This window comes from Falco cherrug, chromosome Z (genome assembly GCF_023634085.1).
Source record: "Falco cherrug isolate bFalChe1 chromosome Z, bFalChe1.pri, whole genome shotgun sequence".
Taxonomy (NCBI): Eukaryota; Metazoa; Chordata; class Aves; order Falconiformes; family Falconidae; genus Falco; species Falco cherrug.
Window position 1 is genome coordinate 13,625,258 of NC_073720.1, and position 19,520 is coordinate 13,644,777.

Below are 19,520 nucleotides of genomic sequence, written 5' to 3' on the forward strand. Positions count from 1 at the left end.
CTCAGAGGCCTGAAAGCACTGCAGGACAACAGCAAGTATCACCCTCCCTTTACCACCACCACTTTGTGAGCCAGGGAAGCCTCTCTACAGCTCCGGTCCCTATGTTTTGTACTGGGCATGCCTTTGTTCAGCCTTTGGACTTTGATTGCCATCCAATCCTCGTTAGCCAGAAAGCAGAGAGGGAACAGCTCTGGGAATCAGGCAGGTGAAGCTGATCTCCTGCCAGTGGCTCGTTCTCGCTCAGGCAAGCCAGAAGCTTTGCCCAAGCCCTTGGGTACAGCCATGAGTCTACACAACAAGCACCGGGGAAAAAAAAAAAAAGCCCATAGGCTTGTGATAGTATGTATCATGTACAGTGTATGTATGTGTACAGTAAGGCAAAGTCCCATATAGCCTGTCTTCAGAGATGGAGCTTTGTTAATACACTGCTGAATGCTGACAAGTATGTAACTGACAGAAAACAAAGCAGCCTTTTGTTAATTATGTTCGTCCCAGTGTAGGGGGGATGTATTTCTTAGTGGAGGATATAGGCTAACTCATGCCAGACACGGGGGTTACCTCATTCCCTGTATGCACCTGGGCATATGATGAAGCCTACCCAGAAAAGTATCCTCCCAGGAGAGCAGCAGCAAGCACAGCCAAATCAAGGAGGGTTCGAGATGAGCATGAAGGTTTCTGAAGGACCTCGGCTCCCAGAAACAGCCATTAAACCTGTTCATTGAACCGCATCCAACAGCTCCAAGCCAATGACAACAAATGGGTCATTACAGAGGTGTTCAGTCAAGTCCTGTCAAGATGAACTTTCACAAGCACTGAGCTCCTCTGAGATCACCGTGTCTAGGGACTAGGCTGCTTTGAAGCATGCAGAGACTAGCAGTCTCCTTCAGCTTTGACAATCTGTCCTGAATGGTGGGAACTAAATCTTTTGGAAAAATTGGTCCCTGACTATTTTGCAGGTGCTGAGTACCAATATTTGAGCAGGCCTAGGATCAGCATCCCTGAACATCATGTGCAATTTTATAGCCATCAACTTAAATTTCATGGGTTTATAGAGATACGAAACTTTCAGCTTCCTTTTGGAAAAAAACAAATCTGAACATGCACCAAGGCAAGAAGCACCAAAAATACTTCTGTCCATGGCTGGCTTTTAGATGCATGATACATATATGGAGATAAAGCCATGGCTAGGTCTTGACAACACTTCACCAGGTCAGGACCAAGTAGTTTCCTTATTCTACAAGACAGAGTTTTCCCCATAGCTGTTCACAAATTCCCATCTGACTCAACACCTGCACAGGGGTATAGCTCAGATTTCACGTACTCCATGCACCTTCTTGAAGTTCAGCATAGCCTTCCTTCCTCCTCCACCCTTTCTGCCTCCTGTGGTCATACTCAGCCACACACGCACAAGGAGCTTGGTGACCCTGGTTTCTGTGTAGCTGCTTCATGACACCACGCCTGGAGCTGCCTGCTCCTCTCCCCACACTTACACATCAGGCCCCACCACCTCTCCTGCGCTTGTGGTACAACACAGCTCTCTCCTGGCTTTGTTTCTCCCCTCAGCAGTGCGCAGTTCATTTGCACTATGCAAACATCTCCTAGCAGCACACAGATGCTAATCTGTGAAATAAAATATCTTTTGTCAGTTATAACACTGAGTCACAGTCTAATTTTAATGATGCTGAAAAATGTTAATTACCTCTCAAGGCAATACTTGTTCCCTGCTGAATTTATTAGTTTGTTTACCAAATCTTCTCCTCTTATGTGCATTCATTAAGACAGGCTGATAAAACACACAAAAATGTGTGTGCCAGTGGGGTGGTAGACCAGCTAAATGTGGGGAGGCAGGGGAGCTGTTTTTGCCAGAGCACAAGCAGCGAAGAGGTGGCCTGGCCACCGCTGCTGCAGAGACACGCGGCTGAGCTCAGGGCGGTGTTAGGCAGGCACAAGCTGGCCATGAAGCCATCCCTTCTGGCAGCAAGGGACCTGGTGATGCTGGCAAGGTATTTCTGCAGGGCAGGAGTTCAGCCCCTTCTAAGCTTCTTAGCAAAAGTGTTTATTGATTTGGAGGCTTGTATTTATACAGCCGTACTGCAGTGCTGCTGCTGTGGGGGAGCAGCAGCAGCAGCGTTTTTAGTCCGTATGCTTTTGGCTCAAGCTAGTTATCTCTTTGGCTGTGGGTTCTGAAGCTGTCCTTTAAACCCAGCTAAAATGTGACGTAAAGACGACTTACCATCTCTGTGCAGAATTATTTTAGGGTCGAACAGTTCCTTAACACTGTCATCGTGAAGCCTCCCCACATTAGCACTCCTCCGTGTAACAGGACATTGGCAAAACAAATCTAATGTACAGGCACACAAGAAAACAGCTCATGATGCCAGGAAATGCAATTGCTAATTTGTACCGACTATTCCCCTCCCTTTGCTTGCTCGGCAGCTCTGGGTTTCGGCGAGGCTGACGATTCCTTGGCTTTTAAGCGCCACCTGTTGAAACATGAAGCCACATGTCAGCATCCAGCAATGGGACACTGGTTAGTGTCACCGAATCATGCAGCTCCGAAAACGTTGCTCAGACAGGAACTGGGGAAGAAAATCAAACCTACAACAAACTAAACAGTGTTTCACTTCTGTATAGTCTCTGGTCCCAAAGAAGTTGTGGCAAATGAAAGCAAAAGTCAGAGTTTCCAGGATTTCTTCATCATTAAAATAAAGTAGGCATCACTGTCCACAGAAGCACTGACTACAGAGTAGTAGTCCAGAAATTCATCTTTTGTAACCTAAGAATGAGAAAAACGGTGTTTACAATGTGTATGATGGCTATACACTGTGGCCCATAGTAAGATGTTTAACATATCCTCATCTTTTGCAAGTAATTCTTCTGCATCTTCCAGAGAAGTCTGATTTTTAGCTCAGACTGTCCTAATCTGATGTTAGGATGTGCTGCCACAGCAAGCTCTCAGGGTTTGGTCCAATGAGACTGAGGTCAGTGGTCTGAGTTTCTTGCATTGGGAGACAGAGCTGTTGCTACTTCCTGAAAAAATGTATTAAGAAAGGTTATTTCAGTTATTGATAAGTATTAGAAGCATGAAGTCATAAAATTGAACAGGTTGGAAAAGATCATTGAGTCCAGCCATTAACCTCGCACTGCCAAGTCCACCACTAAGCCATGTCCCTAAGCACCACATCTACACATCTTTTAAATACCTCCAGGGGTGGTGACCCAACCACTTCCCTGGGCAGCCTGTTCCATTGACAACCCTTTTGGTGAAGAAATTTTTCCTAATATCCAATCTAAAGCCCCCCTGGCATGACCTGAGGACATTTCCTGCATAAATTAGACTAGTCCAACATTACCATCATTATCAAATGAATGTAAAAAGCCCCAAAGGTTAGTCAAGCAAGAAAAAATGAGAAACAAAGTAGAAATGCATTGGTGGAAATGTCCAAAGGAATATTTTTTTTGCCACAAAGTCAGAACTGCTCTAAAGAAATCCACTATTTTTTTCCAGAAAATGTACATAAGCTAAAAAAAACAACCAACCAACCAACCAACAAACAAACAAACAAACTAACAAAAAAAACCCACAAAAAAACCCAACAAAACCCCCAAACCCACTAGATTTTGAATGCTAAAAGATAGTTGAAAATAGTAAAAAAATAAATTCCAGCTTTTGGCAAAAATATCAAGTTTTCAGTGAAAAAAGAACAAATTTATCTATGGAAAATGAACACTGCTCACATTTTACCACAATATGTGCTTTTCCACAGAAAACTAGACTTGAGTTAACTTTAACAAAATATTGCACTTCCTTGCTTTCTCATTTTCCCTGTGTGCCAAGACGTGCAATGAAGTCTGGATCTCATCCCCGTCCTCCAGCTGCAACCTGTGTTAGGATCAGTGGCAACTCTGCAGGCTGGGAGGAAGCCTGGGTCCAGGTTTTGGCAGCGACAGGGCTGCTGCACCTGGAGTCAACTGCTAACCAGCGAGCTGATGCTTTTGCATCCTACAGTGCTCCTGCCTCCTACAGCCTCTGTTGGCATGGGAGCTGAAGAGATGCTAGAGCCAAAAAACAATGCTCACTTCGGAACCACAGAGACTTCAAACTCAGCTGGGGCAAACCAGTATGGCAGGGGGCTGCTCCATGTACCAAGGTTGCTCCAAATACCAATACCTGAGGACTTGGTATGAAGTACAGCCCACTGGGAAATGTGCTTTCAGCTCACCTCTTCCTCCTAGGCTGGCTATGAGAAGGGATTTCTAGAGAAACAGGATGGGCTATAACCATAGCAAAAGCCATAGAAAGTGAGCAGCTGCCGATGACAGCAGGTTGCTCTTGGCATTATCTGTGTCACCAGGGAAAGCTGAGCATGCTGCTGCTGCTGGTGTCGAGGACAGGATCTGGGAGAGAAAAATAACCGAAATCACCAGGCTTGGTCCTTCTGCCAGCCGGTGAGAGCAGAGGCGATGAGCCCAGCTCTAGGATGGCAAAGCTCTGCTCTGCCCAAGCAGCTGCCGAGGTTTGAGGCAGTACTGTGCAAAAGCTGTTACTTAAAGCCAAGTTGGCTTTTATACAGCAATGTGAGCAGGTGGCTTAATCTGCAAAACCCTCAGCTGCTTCCATCTGCCTCTGTCAAACCAGCTTTGTGCCAGGAGACCAACAAAATGAGTCAGATCGTTGAACATACCTTGTAGTCTAATTTCAAGAATATACGCCAGTGAATGGGGCTTGCATTAAAACTGAGTCACTTGAACCAGAAGTTTATGCTTCAGGAGAGAGCATGAGCCAAACAACAACTCTGGACTATATCCAGCTAAAAATTTACCCTCCAGGATAAAAGCACAAAGCCAAAAAAAGTGGCAGAACCAAAATGCAGTAAAGGATGCTGCAGGAGTGCCACCGTTCCTTGGGAACACACCAAAGGCAGAGGCTGTCCCCTGCCCCTCTGCTCCCGTGCCTTGTGCTCTTTCAGGGAGGGAGGAAGAGGGTGTCGCAGAGATGCTCTGAAGGCTCAGGTAGAGGTAGGGAGTGGGGGCAGAGTTTTGGGAGAGGTGTAAGGGAGCCTTTTCCCTCTACGAGGGACAGGGCTCCACCAGCACTTTGGAGCAAGCTCTGGTGCTGCCTGGCAGGGTGGGCAGAGTGCATCCCTGGCGAAGTGCTGTGCTATGGGGGAGGTGGGAGCTCAAGGTGCAGGCAAAACCTTCGCCTCTGGTATTGGCAGACAGCCCTACAGACTCAGATGTTCCTATGGTTTGTGCCATCCTGTTTAGCATCTGTTGCACAATCAGAAAGAAGAAATAGTGCTTCAAACATGAAGCACCAACCAAGATCTGACAGTCTTGATGTTAGTGAGAGATACGATCGCGTGCCTTGCCACCTATCTCTCAGTATCTGCCATGTGAACTGTGCAACCACAGACTGACAGGACAGCCTGCATCACCACCTATCTCCAGCATCTGCACACAGCAGCCTTTAGCTGAACACAGGCATTTGGGCTTCATTTTGGCTGTCCCAGATCACAGTGCAGCAAGTCCCAGCAGACAGGGACAGTGCAGGGCTGAAGGGCAGCTCTGGGCATCTGCTGTTAGCCCTGATATCCCTTCACGTCTGGTTCAAATCCCCTTAATTTGCTTTTCACTTCTGCAAAGTGCTTCTACTGAATCTCAGGCTTGTGCGCCCAGTATGTCATTATGGCTGCACTTCTAGCAGAAATTCTACTACCTAACAGTTGATGCGACATTTGTGTTTGTTCCATGAACTTGCACCCATATTAATCAAATGACATTTCTTACAGTACAGATTCCAATTTGATTTCTACAGCATCTGATTACAAGTGAAAAATCACATTAATCTTTCTTTTTCCTTAAAGCACTATACCTTCTCTGCAGTTAACAGTTTATACTCAGGTTGCCCGAGGAGCAACTCTGTTCCCAGGGAAGTGAAAGGAAACTTTGTCACTGACTTTGAGGGAATCTGAAACCGGCCCTTGGAAACATACTCTGCACAAATTTTGAAATGACTACATTGTGAAAAATGTCCTCCTGCTGCTGAGAAATGTGTCCAGTGAGCAATGAGGTCCGCACATAGGCAGACCCAAGGAGCAGGGAACGCGCTCTGAGGGCACCATGGTACGTTGTCTGCAGCTCTCACCTGCAGGGTGGGCGCTGAGCCTTCCCACCGGGAGGAGAGTGTTTAGCTCTCCTGGCTCCTGTCCTTCAGGTCCCCACAGAAAACCCTGTTAGTCAAGCTCAGTGCAGAAATGTCACCCTGGGGCACTGAGCTTTCCCCAGCCATTGCAGGCTCCAGCTATGCTGCTGCTTGCATAGTTGCTTCCAGTACCACTCCTCCCTTCTGAAAAGGGATATTGCATTTGGGATTCAGTAAAATTGGAAAGTATTAACACTGAAAAGAGAAACTGGTTGCAGTTATTCAGATTAAAAATTTCATTGCACTTGATTAAATATCAGCACAACAGATCACTGTGGGGTCTGAAGACGTGAGATAGCATGTCAGAAAGAAATACTTCTTTCATTTTGCGATTCCCATAGTCCATTCACATTACTTTCCTATTGTTTGAAACACAGGAGACAGATGACATGACACCTTGTTGTGGAGCCAATTAATAAATGAGAAATAGATGGATTCTACTCAAGCTGCCGTGACATGTACAGCCTCTATGCGACAGTAAGTTTGTTTTTCATGTAAGGTATGTTGGCACTTCAGCAGCATTGCAGTAAGTAAAGGCTCCTCTTATGATGGATGGCAATCTTAAAGAGACTTTCCACCAGTTTCCAGTGTCAGCCAGTATGCAAGTTTCTGGAGACTTACAGATCAAAGAAAACAATAGAGTTGCACAGCCTTTACTAAGGAACTGCACACAGGTATTGCTCATACCGAGATCACAGCTGGACAAAACAAAAGCAGCATTTGCACAGGACCAGAGCAGCAAGCACTCAGGAATTCAGTGTTTGACCTGTTAGCAGCCCAGGCTATGTAAGAGCTGAGAATTCATCAGTCAAGCTCTTCTGAAAGTCCAGTGTATAAGCCTATACTCCTTTTAGCTGGCTGCCAGCCTGAAATGGAGCAAATGCTGCCATACACGAGCCATTTACTCCTTGCTACAGCAGCAACATCTCAGGCTGGGACAGCAGCACAACGATGTGAGAGAAGAAAGAAGACAAAAGGAATCAAGGCAGGAATAACTAGACAGCACCCCTCCCGCTCTTCTCTTCTCTTCTCTCCTCTTCTCTTCTCTTCTCTTCTCTTCTCTTCTCTTCTCTTCTCTTCTCTTCTCTTCTCTTCTCTTCTCTTCTCTTCTCTTCTCTTCTCTTCTCTTCTCTTCTCTTCTCTTCTCTTCTCTTCTCTTCTCTTCTCTTCTCTTCTCTTCTCTTCTCTTCTCTTCTCTTCTCTTCTCTTCTCTTCTCTTCGTCTCTTCTCGTCTCTTCTCTTCTCTTCTCTTCTCTTCTCGTCTCTTCTTTTCTTTTTTCTTTTCTTTTCTTTTCTTTTCTTTTCTTTTCTTTTCTTTTCTTTTCTTTTCTTTTCTTTTCTTTTCTTTTTTTCTTTTCTTTTTCGTTTCTTTTTTCTTTTATTTTCTATTTTATTTTACTTTTTATTTTTATTTTTTCCTTTTCTTTTCCTTTTTTCTTTTTTCTTTTCTTTTTTTTTTCTTTTTTTTTTTTAACAGTTTCCTTTGTGCACCATTTTCCCACTCTCTGTAAGAGGAAAGGACAGAAGATCTCAGAACTGAGACAGCCTCATTGGTGTGACCAGGAGGGGAGGTCCCCATCGTTTTTTCAGGCGATGACAAGACAAGAAAGTGACGAGTTCTTGGGTTCCCAGAAAGTTCCCTGAAGTCAAGCTTGGTCATAAACCAGTATAAATATAAAAAGTAGTAAGCAGCTTTTGGTGTAGGTGTGTACAGCAACAGCTACCAGACCAGTAAATGTTCCAGGAACAGTGAGAAGAAAATACTGTAGCACATATATGCCCTTTAAAGAAAAATATTAGTGATATGATCTCAAATTACAAAAAGAAAGAAATGAAAGAGGGAAAAAAAGCTATAAGCAGGTCCATGGAGGTTTGAAACAAGGCATGCACAGGAAAAATGCCTGTATACTGACTAGTAAGCCAGGGAGAAAACAGGGCTTTAAAGATCATTTTGCATTTATTCTGGTCCACGTCTCCTCTTCCCAATCTGCTTCTCCCTCCAGCCTCCTGGCACTGGGAAATGTTCCCAGCGGTGAGCTGAGCAGTTGCTCCACCCCACAACTGAGACCCAAGAAGGCAAGAGCTCCTGCAGTGCTGCAGCAGAGAAGGCTACGTGACCTCCTGGGACAGGCTGCCTCATGCTCATAACAGTCTGCCCCCAACCACCACCCTACCAGAATATTTCAGTTTCCTCCTCTTGCACCCTCTGTTGAACAGAGCTTTTTCTAACACTGGAGGAGGGGATACATCCAGGAGCCACAGGGATCTACTGCGGATGGCTGAGAAGGAGCTCATCACAGGAAAGAAAAGATATGTCAGGGGTGCAGGGAGGAAAGGGGCAGATTCGTGGAGCCAGATCTGCTCTCTGATTACACTCCAATCCCCTAAGGCTGAGCCTACCAAAACATCTGGAAATTTTTTCTGCAGACTGACTGTAATTGGCACAGTTACTGGAAGCTGATATTACAGAAAATGAGCGTGGTGTTGCGCATACACTTAATCATGGGAACCTACAAATGGTAGAAGTAAAGTCTTGCTTCTTTAGTCATATGATCAGAGTTTCCAAGCATTCTTCATCATGATGATAAAATAGACATCTGTGTCTATTGAAGCGCTGACGCCTGCATAGTAGTTCATGAATTCTTCTGTTGTGACCTGAGACAGAAGGATTTAAAACAGGAAAATTAACCTTTTTTTTTTTTTAAAAATGCTGTAAGTCAAAAACACACATTGAGAAAAACTCTAAAAGAAATGTAACACCTGCTGTTTTTTGTTGTTGCTAGTGTAAAGCAACCTGACATGAAGAATGAAGACACAAAATTTGTGTAAGTTCGCTTTGCTAGAACTAAGAGCTACTGTCCTCCAGGAACACTTGATGGAAATGAAACATGCAGAGTTAAACTAACCTTACCAGGAACTGAAGTTAAAATCATTGCTGACCAAGAAGACAAATGTTTTAATGCTTTCCTTTTCCAGGGATGCTATAATCTGGTTCTGTGCATTATTATTAATAAAAAGTAGAGGGTGTTTCTGGTGCAACGCAGAGGCAGCTAGGAGCTTCATATCCATTAAACGGAGAGAAAATATCATTGCTCTAAAGAAGGTTCAATTAAAGAACCAAACATTCTTTCAAATACCTGAGAGTTTTTAATACCTTTCATAGGTATTTTGAAGTTGAATGGGTTTTAAAATGACAATTTTAAAAAAAAAAAATCAGATTAGCAGATACAAACAGTGCATGTTTCTTGTGATGCCTTAACTCTTGACCTGTATAGATCATTGTTTGAATTAACATCACATGGAAAAATACTTGTTCCTACTGTGCTGTGCATTTGAGAGCTAGGTAAAATGTGGCAACGGGGAGAGGCTAACATTGCAAACTGTCCTACCATTAGGAATCGATTACAAGCTTCACTGACCCTGCCTGTTTCAGAGGCACCTAGCGAGGTGATGGTGAAGAGGACCTCTCTAGCAGATGCTTAGCCTTGAGGCATTTCTGCTAAAAAACATTTCAGGTGTTTAGCTATACCAGAGTCATTAGTGACTCTGATTCCAGCGCAGGAAAGTCACAGTCAGTTCTCAGAACAAACTGCAATTTAATACCAGGATTGCTGAGCAAGAAGTGGGTGCTCAGAGTAACTTTCCTGTAAGCTTAAACACTGCAGCATTTATGAAGTACAAGGCACTGAACTAGTCGAGGATCATTCTGGGGACTCATTTAATGTGTTTGTGTATGACCTTGGCACAAAACCCCAGAAATATTTTGTCTGAGGTTTGCTAGACGTCACCACTGCTGCAGAGAAGAAAGAGGACAACACACGCAACTGGTACCTCTGAGGATGACAGAACAGGAAAGGGATGAAATTCAGCTCTAGAAAGTGCAAAGCTATACCTGAGGGAAATAAAAAACATCACCTCCCTACAAACTAAGAGCCCGTCTGTTGGAAACAAAGCAAGTGGAGGACTTGGGGGTAGTAGCCAGCCACTAGACAGGTAACAGTCACCAGTGTAGTGCTGCCATGAAAACCCAGGTGCAACCTCCGAAGTGTGAAGTGTGTAAAGACATTCCACAAAGCACCGATGAAACCTTATCTAGTTTGTTATCATGAACAGCTTGGACTGAGAATGTCCCTATGTGAATAGCAGAGATCCGTGATTGCTCTGAGTTGGTCAGACCTGTACTTTCAGACCAAGGAAGTTTGCAGACACGAAACAAGGGGAAACAAAGTGTGCTTGGCTCGGAGACAGCTAGAAAGCGAATGCATAAGGAGTCTGTCACAGGAGGTGCCCAGGCTTTGCACCTGCCACAGAGGGTAGAAGCAGAGGTAGGAAGGGCTCCCAGCCTTGCCACAGCTAGTGTCTTCTCACGGGACATGGCTTGTGGCAGCCCCCCAACCCCACCCTCCCTCCAGCTCTCCGTGGATAGATCTATCTCTGTTATGCACCAATTTCCAAGTCAAGTGACTCAGTAATTACACATGCTAACTGTGAAGTATTCCTTGTATTAGGGAACCTGCTTTTGAACTGGATCCTGGTATTTTTTCTCCTAAGAAATGAAAAGCCCTTCGTCTTTTATGTGGATCTTGAAAATCAGCAATTGTGTGGGTTAGAGTGAAGATGTACTTAGACTAACCTATGAAAGTAGAGTATTAAGGCTACCAGCCTGTAAATGCAATCTCATGTCTGTCTACCCTTGCACCTCCTGCAAAGGCCCCTTTGCCTCCGAATGCATAAGCAACCTACACCAACAGTCCTACACGTATTTTACTTTCCCCCATAAATGTGTTGCAAATGCACGTTTGTACTGCAGTCACTCTTACATTTAATAGTTTAAGTCAAATGCTGAGTCAGATGGTGATCTCATGGCTTGTCATTACGTGTTTCACTTACCTTCCCATCTTTGTCATAGGGTGAATCAAAATTATCCAGAAAGGCCCTAAAAACTTGATCTTCTGTCCAGTCTCCATTTTGGTATTTGGGATGATGCTTTGCGTTATACACCCCCCGTAAGTCTTCAATTGTTACGACACCATCTCCGGTCTTATCTAACTTCCTAAATGCCTGCATGATAATCTCTTTTCTTGCCTTTGACATGGGAGGCTGTAAAGAAATATTAACAGAATCATTTTATTTCTGCCAGCTACTTGCCCCGTTCCAAATTCAAGTAACTGCTGTTGTATATTGTAAACCCATTTAATAAGAAATAGTAAACATAATTAATACTAGTAAACATGTTGTAATAATAAACCTGTTTCAAGGCACTTGAGACAACAAACTGTTGACAGTCTACACTGTCCATGAGGTAGGAAGGATAGTATATCACCAAAAAAGCAGTGTTATCAAGACTATTCAGTGTTTATCAATACAATAGTAAATGGACAGTAAGAGAGAAAATGCTACCTAGAACAATTTTCTGGTTTACCCATTTTAAATATTTATCACGAGATTACTAAATACTCTAAGCACTATTGTCTTTCTTGATTGCTTAGCCTCCAGCAGAGCAAAGAGAATCCAACCAAAATCAGTCACATTGTCACTGATTAGAGAAAGGCAGCACTGGATTTGTTCATGCATCTTAAAATGACAGCTAAAGAAGTGAGATTAATGGACTGAACCACTGAGGTACCCAGATTGCAATATAGGAATTTAAGTACCTAAATCAAGACAGTAATTAATAAATTAAAAAAAATCACAACCATTTATTTGCAACTATTCTTTTCTATTCTATTCATGAAGAGCCTTACATCTTGCCAATAAATTGCAGAGACATGTTGTCTTCTGAGCCCTCAAATACACAGAGGTGTTGTTTAAGGTGATTTTCTTCTTTAGCGTATTTAGATAAAAATAGAATATTTTAACTTCTCAAGAGTTACTGATTTTTTAAATAGACCTGTAGGCTTTGTTAATTACTAAGGCAAAGAAAAGTACTGTGTTTTGTGTTCAGCTAATGACGAACCAAGGCTTTTTCTCCATTTGGTGCAGCAATAACAAAAATTTCCAGACTTACTCTCAGTGTAACAAGAAATTCATCAAAATCAATTGTTCCACTGCCATCTTTATCAAATATCCGGAAAATCTCCTGTGCTTCTTCCTTGTCTATCATCATGGCATAATCATTTAATCCTTTCACAAACTCCTTGAAATCAAGGGTCCTGCTGTTGTCATCATCCATAATCCGAAATACTCTGTGGAATACGTGCAATTTGAGGAAAATGCATAGGAAAACTTGCAGAATGCTGCAGCGGTTTAGCACAGCGCCAGAGCACAGGGACACCTTACTGAGATAACATTTCCCCCTTGTACGGTCTTCTGAGAAAGAAAAAAAAAAAAGAGGGAGGAAAGAAAAAAACCCAGCCAAAAAACCCCACGCTTACTGACAGCAGAGATGACTTGCTTAGATTGGTGCCTGAACATTACACAGCTGAAGTTAAACGAGGTGAAGGCTGCCTCAACTGGAGGAGTCTTCTATTTGTTATACATTGAGCCATCTAAAAGCTGGGCATGTAGATGAATTCTGGCTGGTCACATAGGGTCCCTCTGTGTTTTATGGTCCCAGGAGGGGCTTCAGGGTGTGATGTACCTGCCCTGTCCTAGGGGTGGGGAGACCCACATGGGTGACTGCAGTCTAGTCAGACTGGACAGCTAACAGGCCATTACACCCAAGGGAATCACGTCCCAAAAGAAAGGAAGCGCAAAATTCCCAGTATTGTGATACTTGAGATAATTACAGAAAATTCCAAAGAGAGAGATGTTTGATGTTCCCACTCTCTCCCTGGCAGGAGTTGTCCTGGGTCTCAAGGAAGCACCTTACTGTGAGGGATTCATGGTTCCTGGTCCTTAAACAGGTGAGCAGTTCAGTCTTGTCTCCCAAGACACAGGAGCACCAAGCCTAGGCTCTGTGGGTTATGGCATTTGCATTGGAACCAGAAAACTCAAGTTTTGGTCCCTGCTTAGTCCCTGAGCCTCTTGCAGCCAGAACTATTAGGACGAATAATGGATTTGACTTCTTAGACTCACCTGCCAAGTCCTTTGATGCCTGCAGATCCCCTTGCTAAACACTGCAGACGAAGCCTTTCTACAGGGTCAGTGGTTTTTGACAGGTTCCTTTTAGCCTGGATTGCCATCTCTCGGTCATGCCTTGCTGTGCCCGGCATCTGGAAGACCAAAGCACTCATATGGCATGGATTCACATACACAGAGCGGAGAGCTGAGACCTGCTTTAGCATATGGAGTATCCCAGATCCCCCACTTGCAAAGTACTGGCAACTCTTTCATGAGGACTTGTTTTGAGCCTCTATTTCTTTTTCCTTATATCATTCTACCAGAAGGGGAAATTGCCAATCCAGGCCACCAGTCCTGAAAGGAATGCTCAGCCAGCCACCCAGACGTAATATATGTGATTAGCCCAGACACAAACAGGAACATGTGGGTAAGCATTTGCTGCCTACAGTGTACGCACACAGTGAAAGCCGGTGGACACACTCAGGGAAGCACTGCTGCCCCTGCACCCCCGGCAGCCCCACTGAGCCCCCTCAGCCTGGACAGGTTTGCAGTTTGCATTTGCCCACAGGCAGAGCTGTGACAGAAAAAATTGTCCTGGGTGAGGACCTTTTTCTTATGTTTGCTTTTGTCCCACTGTAGTCCTGATTTTCCAGAGCAGGACCTGCTCCCATTGCACATCTGAGCAGCAGCAATCAGCCCAAGACCTGACCTCGCCTACTGATGACATCTTCGCTGTTTTAACACAACTGCAGAACAAGTTAATAACTTAAACTTGCACAGCATTTAGCACCCTTGGATTTCAGGACCCTGCCAGCCCTCACGTAAGCCTTCAAGCTTCCCTCAGAGGAAGACAGTGGAATAAAAAGTGGGAAAAGCAACTCTGGACTTGCAGCACTGCAACAGCACCACCAAGAGCAGCATGTCGGGGCTGGCAAAGGGTCACTTCTCCCTCAGGGATCACTTGTGCCTAGTGCTAAGAGCAACAAGGCTGCCCATGCCCATGGTGACATTCCAGGGGCACACTGTATCCTGGCCCCTGGGCACATGTTCAGGGCCAAGACTGTCACTCCTTAGCCTGGCTGCTGGATCTGCAGTCATGAAGGCCCTCAAAATATTTTCCAGCCTTTAAAGTATCATGGGATCAGAGCATGGAAGAGTCACAGAGGGCTGGGCCGAGTTACAGCAGGGCTCTTGGCTCAGAGGGCACTGGGTGCTCTGCTGAGGGTGCTCTGGGTTGGGGAGATGAAGATGGGTGGCCCTGTGAGGCATCATCAGTGCACGTTGCACTTCCAGTCCTCTTGTCGTTGCACATGCAGAAGTGTGAACTGAAACGGTCAGAGAAAGCTTCTGAGAAACACGGAGTCAAACTGTTCCATCTTAACTACTCCACTCCTGTCTACAGAGCATTTGCTGTGGCAGCTGTTAATGTCATGTGTGCTCACTTTTGCGAATCCTTCAGACAACACCAGCTGGGCTTGGAAAAAGAGAAAAATAAAATGTTTTGGTTCACCTCAAAATGGTTTCAGTGCTAGTTTATTGTAGAAGTCTAGAGTGGCACAAAAAGAGACTGTTCCAGCTTTTTTTTCAGCCAGAAGAGCAAAGTTCTTCCAGAAACTCATTAACAAGTGACCAGAAAGACCTTACAGCTGTGTGAGATCAGCAGTCAAAAATGTTTTCTGCAAACAATGACCTGTCCTTAAGGGGAGATGTTTAGCTGGCAAGAATATAAAATATGGTGAGGTTACATAGACACAAACTATATTTAAATTATACAGTTATATACTGTAGCTTATATATATAATTCCTGTATATCTATATACAAGTGCACAATGCATACATGCACAGCACTGTGCAGTATGCCTCTATACTATGTTATGCATTTATATAGATCTGACACCAATGATGACATCATTTGTCTCCACTGCACACTGCAAAAATCTACACAAACACACAGCGTGCAAAGAGTGTAGTAGCTCCTTGCCTTGGGTTCAGTGCAGGCATTTCCAGTATACTGTAATATGCATCAAGTAACCATTGCAGTGAGACTCATGAATTGAGGCTAGGGAAGGATCATCTGATATGGTATCTGTTACGATCTCCTGTACCTCAATAAAAGCCACTGAAACTGTCCAATCCTCCGTTGTCTCTAAGTATGGTTTTCTCCTACACCTACAAGCACTTCTAGCTGAGAACTCACCATCTTTAGGCTAAGTTGTTCCGGTATTGAATCATTTTCATTTTAAAATACGTTCTTTGTTTCTAGTCTGAATTTCCCCCATCATTAAATGCTGGTTTACTTTCTTTTACTAGATTAAAGACTTTTCTATTAAAAATAAGTCCAGATGTAAATATCTGAAGGTGCCTTCTAAATTCTGTTTGGTTAAGTAATGAGACAGAGCTTAGGACTCTTGCTACAAAATGAGTCTCCAGTTGTCAGGTATTCTGGTCTTGTTGCTGAACTTTTCCATTTTTTTCCAGTGTTCCTTTTGAAGTGGGACAGAGCACCACTAATAATCTCACTAATGCCATAGGCTGAGATATTTGCATTTCTTCCCCTAGTATCATGTTTAAAAACACTAATAGCAAATATTTCTGCTGCTCTTTACAAATCTCCATTCTCTGTAACGTTCAATAACAAAATCACCAACACCATGTTGCTATACAAAACTCGGCAATTAAAGTCTGTAATGTGATTATAGATTACACTAAAGCCTTTTAAACATGACCTGGCTTCCTGTGTCACACAGCAGCATATGTTTGAGAATCACTTTCTATGCATTCAATAAATACAGAAAAACAGTTAAATATAAACCTTATTGGATGCCAGACACCCTGGTCCATAGTAACACATCTACTACCACTTCCTTATTTCTGTTGGCTGCTGGTTTAAGCTAGAGATAAACCCTTCCTATGCTTTTAAAAGACAATACTGCATTGTAAGAACAGATTCTGAATCAGAGCAAGGATGGAGGAATAACACCATGTGAACTGTCTGCTCTCCTTTCATTTTGCTTTGCCCCTTTTTTGATTATATGAAGTAATTAAAGATACATTCAGGATTTGCTGAACAGTTCTCTGTATAACTTATGCGTTATGTAATGATAACCATTAATAAAACAAGAAAAGGTCATAGCCATAATTTTGCATGGTTTTAATTCTTATATCTCTTCCAAGATCATCAGATGTCTCACACGGTGAAATGAAAAAGGGGCTGGTTAATTCAATTCTGAACGCTAGAGAGTTTTGTTTTGCCTAACAGCCTGGGCTATGAGCAATTACAATACCCCACGTTCTCAGCACTGTTCGTTTCTATGGGCAAAGTTGTGTTGTGCAGGCTGAACAGAAATGCCTGCATTTCTTACTAACAAATACAAAACCTGAAATTTTAAGTTGGGTTCTTCCAGGCAAACCTTAGGCTGTTCAGCAGCCAGATTCCTTTTATACCCCTCTAAGCCCGAAGCTTAAACCTGGAGGGTCAGATTTAATCTAAGCTCAGCACCATTTGTTTATACGTTATCCTTCAGCTGAGCCCAAGAGCCTCCTATGAAAATACTGAAAAACACCCCCCCGAGGCAGGCAGAAACCCCTACGGCCCTCCGGATCATTGCAGGCTCCTGAGAGCTCCTGTCCTGGCCAAGCGCATGGGTCACACACCACTCCTGAGCAGAAAAGCTCAGAGTCTGGGAGTAGACCGAGTGGCCTAAACTGACGGCAGGCACTGGGTTTCTTCCTAATAATTTCATTAAATTATTCAGAGCTTGAAAACTTTGTGAGTATTTGGCAATCATCTTAACACCTCCCTAAAAATCTGGCTCCCCAGCCCCACTGACCCTACTGTAAGCAGCCTCCCCTGTGCCCCTCCACCATCTGCAGCATCATCTTACTCCCATCTTCTAGCATGTGGGCCATTACTGCTCTCGCTGTTTTGCCTTCCCCCCCCCCCCCCCCATATATATATTGCAAAATATATATTAAATGGTATATGTATACAAAAATCCCCTACTCTTGGCTGAACCACAAGCTCAACTGATCAGAGAAGCTCAGCGTAAGCTAGCGAACAAGAGACAAAATCCTTTACCTGCAATGCTATTCTGCACCCGGGGTTTCTATCCAGGACCTGGGAGGTGTCGGGGGGCTGGGACAGCGTCGTGCCCCACCTGCCTCTCAGCTCCCAGGCTCTCGCCGGGATCGGGTGGGAAGTGGAGGGGATGAAGGGACCCGAGCTCACAGCAGAGCTTCCTCGTCCATCTCGTTTGACTTGTTTACACACCTACACACCAGGCTGCCTTGCCCCCCCCGCTTTTTTGGAGTTTACCAGCCGGTCTCCAAGGTGACACTGGTGGCTGGCTGGCCCAGCCTGCAATTACACTGCTTCCCTAGGTGATTGCTGTTGGGTTGCAAGAGTCCTTTTCTTTAACCTCTTTTTAAATCAACGCCTTAGTTCTTCTCTCTGCCCACACCGGCTGGTGGGGGAAAGCGGGATACACCTTGTGCTGACCCTCACCGAGATACCTGGGGATGCTCACAGGACAGTGCAGCATCACCGTGCCAGCGTTGGCTATGGCTGTGTTTTGATGACGTTTCTCTGCTCTATAGTTGATAGAGTTGAAAAACTTGCTGGTTCAATCCTTTACTCAAAACACAGCAGGAGTAAAAGCCTATTGATTCTGTTTCTTAAAAACCAAGTTGGTGGTGTATTTTTTCCTGTTGTTTAACTGCCATTTTGTAGACCGACTGATGATGAGAGCCTCCAGGGAGACACTGAGGCTGTGTTCGTCCACAGCAAGAAGAAAACTGGAAAGGTAGAACATCTATATGATGCAGAAAAATCGCTCTCTGCCTAGACACAGCTATTAACAACTCTGCCTGAGAAGGTCACAAACGTTATCAGTGACACAGCGTAACGCTCGGAGAAGGAGTCAATGTATTGATAGGCTCATCAGGGGTGAAATATAGCCTAGGTTATGCTCCCTGGCCCTCTTGGGCAGCAGCAACCTTGAATACACAGGATCAGGGCTGATGGCAGCTTGTACAAGTTGGCTCGAGAGCCAGTCGGAAATGGAGAGAAAGAGCTCAGTTCTGGCCATGGATAGATAGAACAGTGAGCAAGGACAAATAAGTGCATCATTTCCTGACAAAAGCAGAAAATTATTTTAGGCAATTGCATTCGCATCCTGGACGGCTGCTTATCTTTCATCAACAGGTACTTCCTGGTACTAAACTGTAGCTTGTGCAAGACTTTGTATACACTTCGTATCTCTCATCTAGCAAGTGATTGTAACATACAAGCAGGAAATAATGCTTATTTAATCAATCAGTGATTCAAAAATACTGACTTTGTGACAAGGTAACATCCCCCTTCCTGGTATCTTTGTTGTTTATTGATTTCCAGAGGATTCCTGGGAACACAGGATAGATAAGGGGCTGCACGTACCACCTGATTGCCAGCACGAGAGGAGTTGCCCCTGTTGTCTTCCCACACACCCTGCAAAGGCAAAACGTACCCTGCAAAAGTACTGAGGACTGGAGATGGAGAGATGATTCTCACTGAACAACTTGGTCCTTGCAATTTGGCATTCCACCTGAGTAAAGCAGTTCTTCAGGTGCAGAATTGGCATTGGCTTTCAGAGGGGTGCGTGTAGATTAGAACAGCAAGGATGGGCTCTTGAAAGCAAAATAATAAGTTAATTTAACATGTGGATGCTCAACTGCCTTCTGCTGCCTTTCCTGCCCTCTGCCACTGAGCCCATGCATACACCTACACACACAGATTTTCACTCTACCTTCTACACACTCCTCTGAAAACTGGACTGTGCCATGTCTGAGCTGGTTAACGAGTTACGAACCTGACCAATAATTAATGTGCTTTCAGGTATCTCAGATTGCATCAGGCTGTGATTAAGTTTATTTGATTGTACCTGCTCTGTGACTGTGCTCAAAGCTGTAAGCAGAGCTCATTGAATGCAGAATTTATCATGAAAGAGAGAAAGATTTCATCAGAACTGTGGAATTTTTCCTCTTCGCTTTCTAACTAGCTCTGAATACATACCGGTTTATTCTTGGTTTTGTTCAGTCTGAACAGCCTGAACTGTCTGTTTCGTTTGTGGTTCAGAAATGGCCTGAATCTAGTAAGAAAAACCCATGAGATCTAATATAATCTGTACACTCATGACAGAGACTGAGATTTTGTCTAAGTTTCCAAAAATTCGGGTTTCTTGTTTAATTTGGGTAGGAAATAAGGTAAAGGAAATGCTTTATAAGCATTATAAGAAGTGTCTCAAAGAGAGAAGCCACTGAGTATTTTCTCATTAGT

The 19,520-nt window shown here is 44.0% G+C and overlaps 1 protein-coding gene across 3 annotated transcripts; it reads right to left on the reverse strand.

Annotated features, from left to right (window-relative positions):
* Positions 1-8: 8 nt before the first annotated feature.
* Positions 9-18,993, reverse strand: CAPSL (calcyphosine like). 3 transcript variants are annotated; one of them, XM_005432889.4, is made up of 6 exons: positions 18,712-18,993; positions 13,223-13,359; positions 12,213-12,390; positions 11,096-11,305; positions 8,720-8,860; positions 9-3,030 (listed from the first exon to the last, which is right to left on the reverse strand). In XM_005432889.4, the coding sequence occupies exons 1-5, from the start codon at positions 18,823-18,825 to the stop codon at positions 8,759-8,761; spliced, it is 741 nt and encodes a 246-aa protein (XP_005432946.2). In that variant the 5' UTR covers positions 18,826-18,993; the 3' UTR covers positions 9-3,030; positions 8,720-8,758. The 3 variants fall into 3 exon arrangements, with proteins under 3 accessions (XP_005432946.2, XP_027666969.1, XP_027666985.1); XM_027811168.2 differs by lacking the exon at positions 9-3,030 and having other exon boundaries at positions 8,206-8,860; positions 18,712-18,991; XM_027811184.2 differs by lacking the exons at positions 9-3,030; positions 18,712-18,993 and adding an exon at positions 17,286-17,463 and having other exon boundaries at positions 8,206-8,860.
* Between the last annotated feature and the right edge of the window lie 527 nt (positions 18,994-19,520).

Coding starts and splice junctions, on each gene's coding strand:
- CAPSL (XM_005432889.4), bottom strand. CDS start 18,825: ATGCCAATTCTGCACCTGAAGAACTGCTTTACTCAGGTGGAATGCCAA. Junction 12,391..13,222: donor GGCATCAAAGGACTTGGCAG/GTGAGTCTAAGA, acceptor CGTATTCCACAG/AGTATTTCGGATTATGGATG. Junction 8,861..11,095: donor CCTATGACAAAGATGGGAAG/GTAAGTGAAACA, acceptor CTTCTGTCTCAG/GTCACAACAGAAGAATTCAT.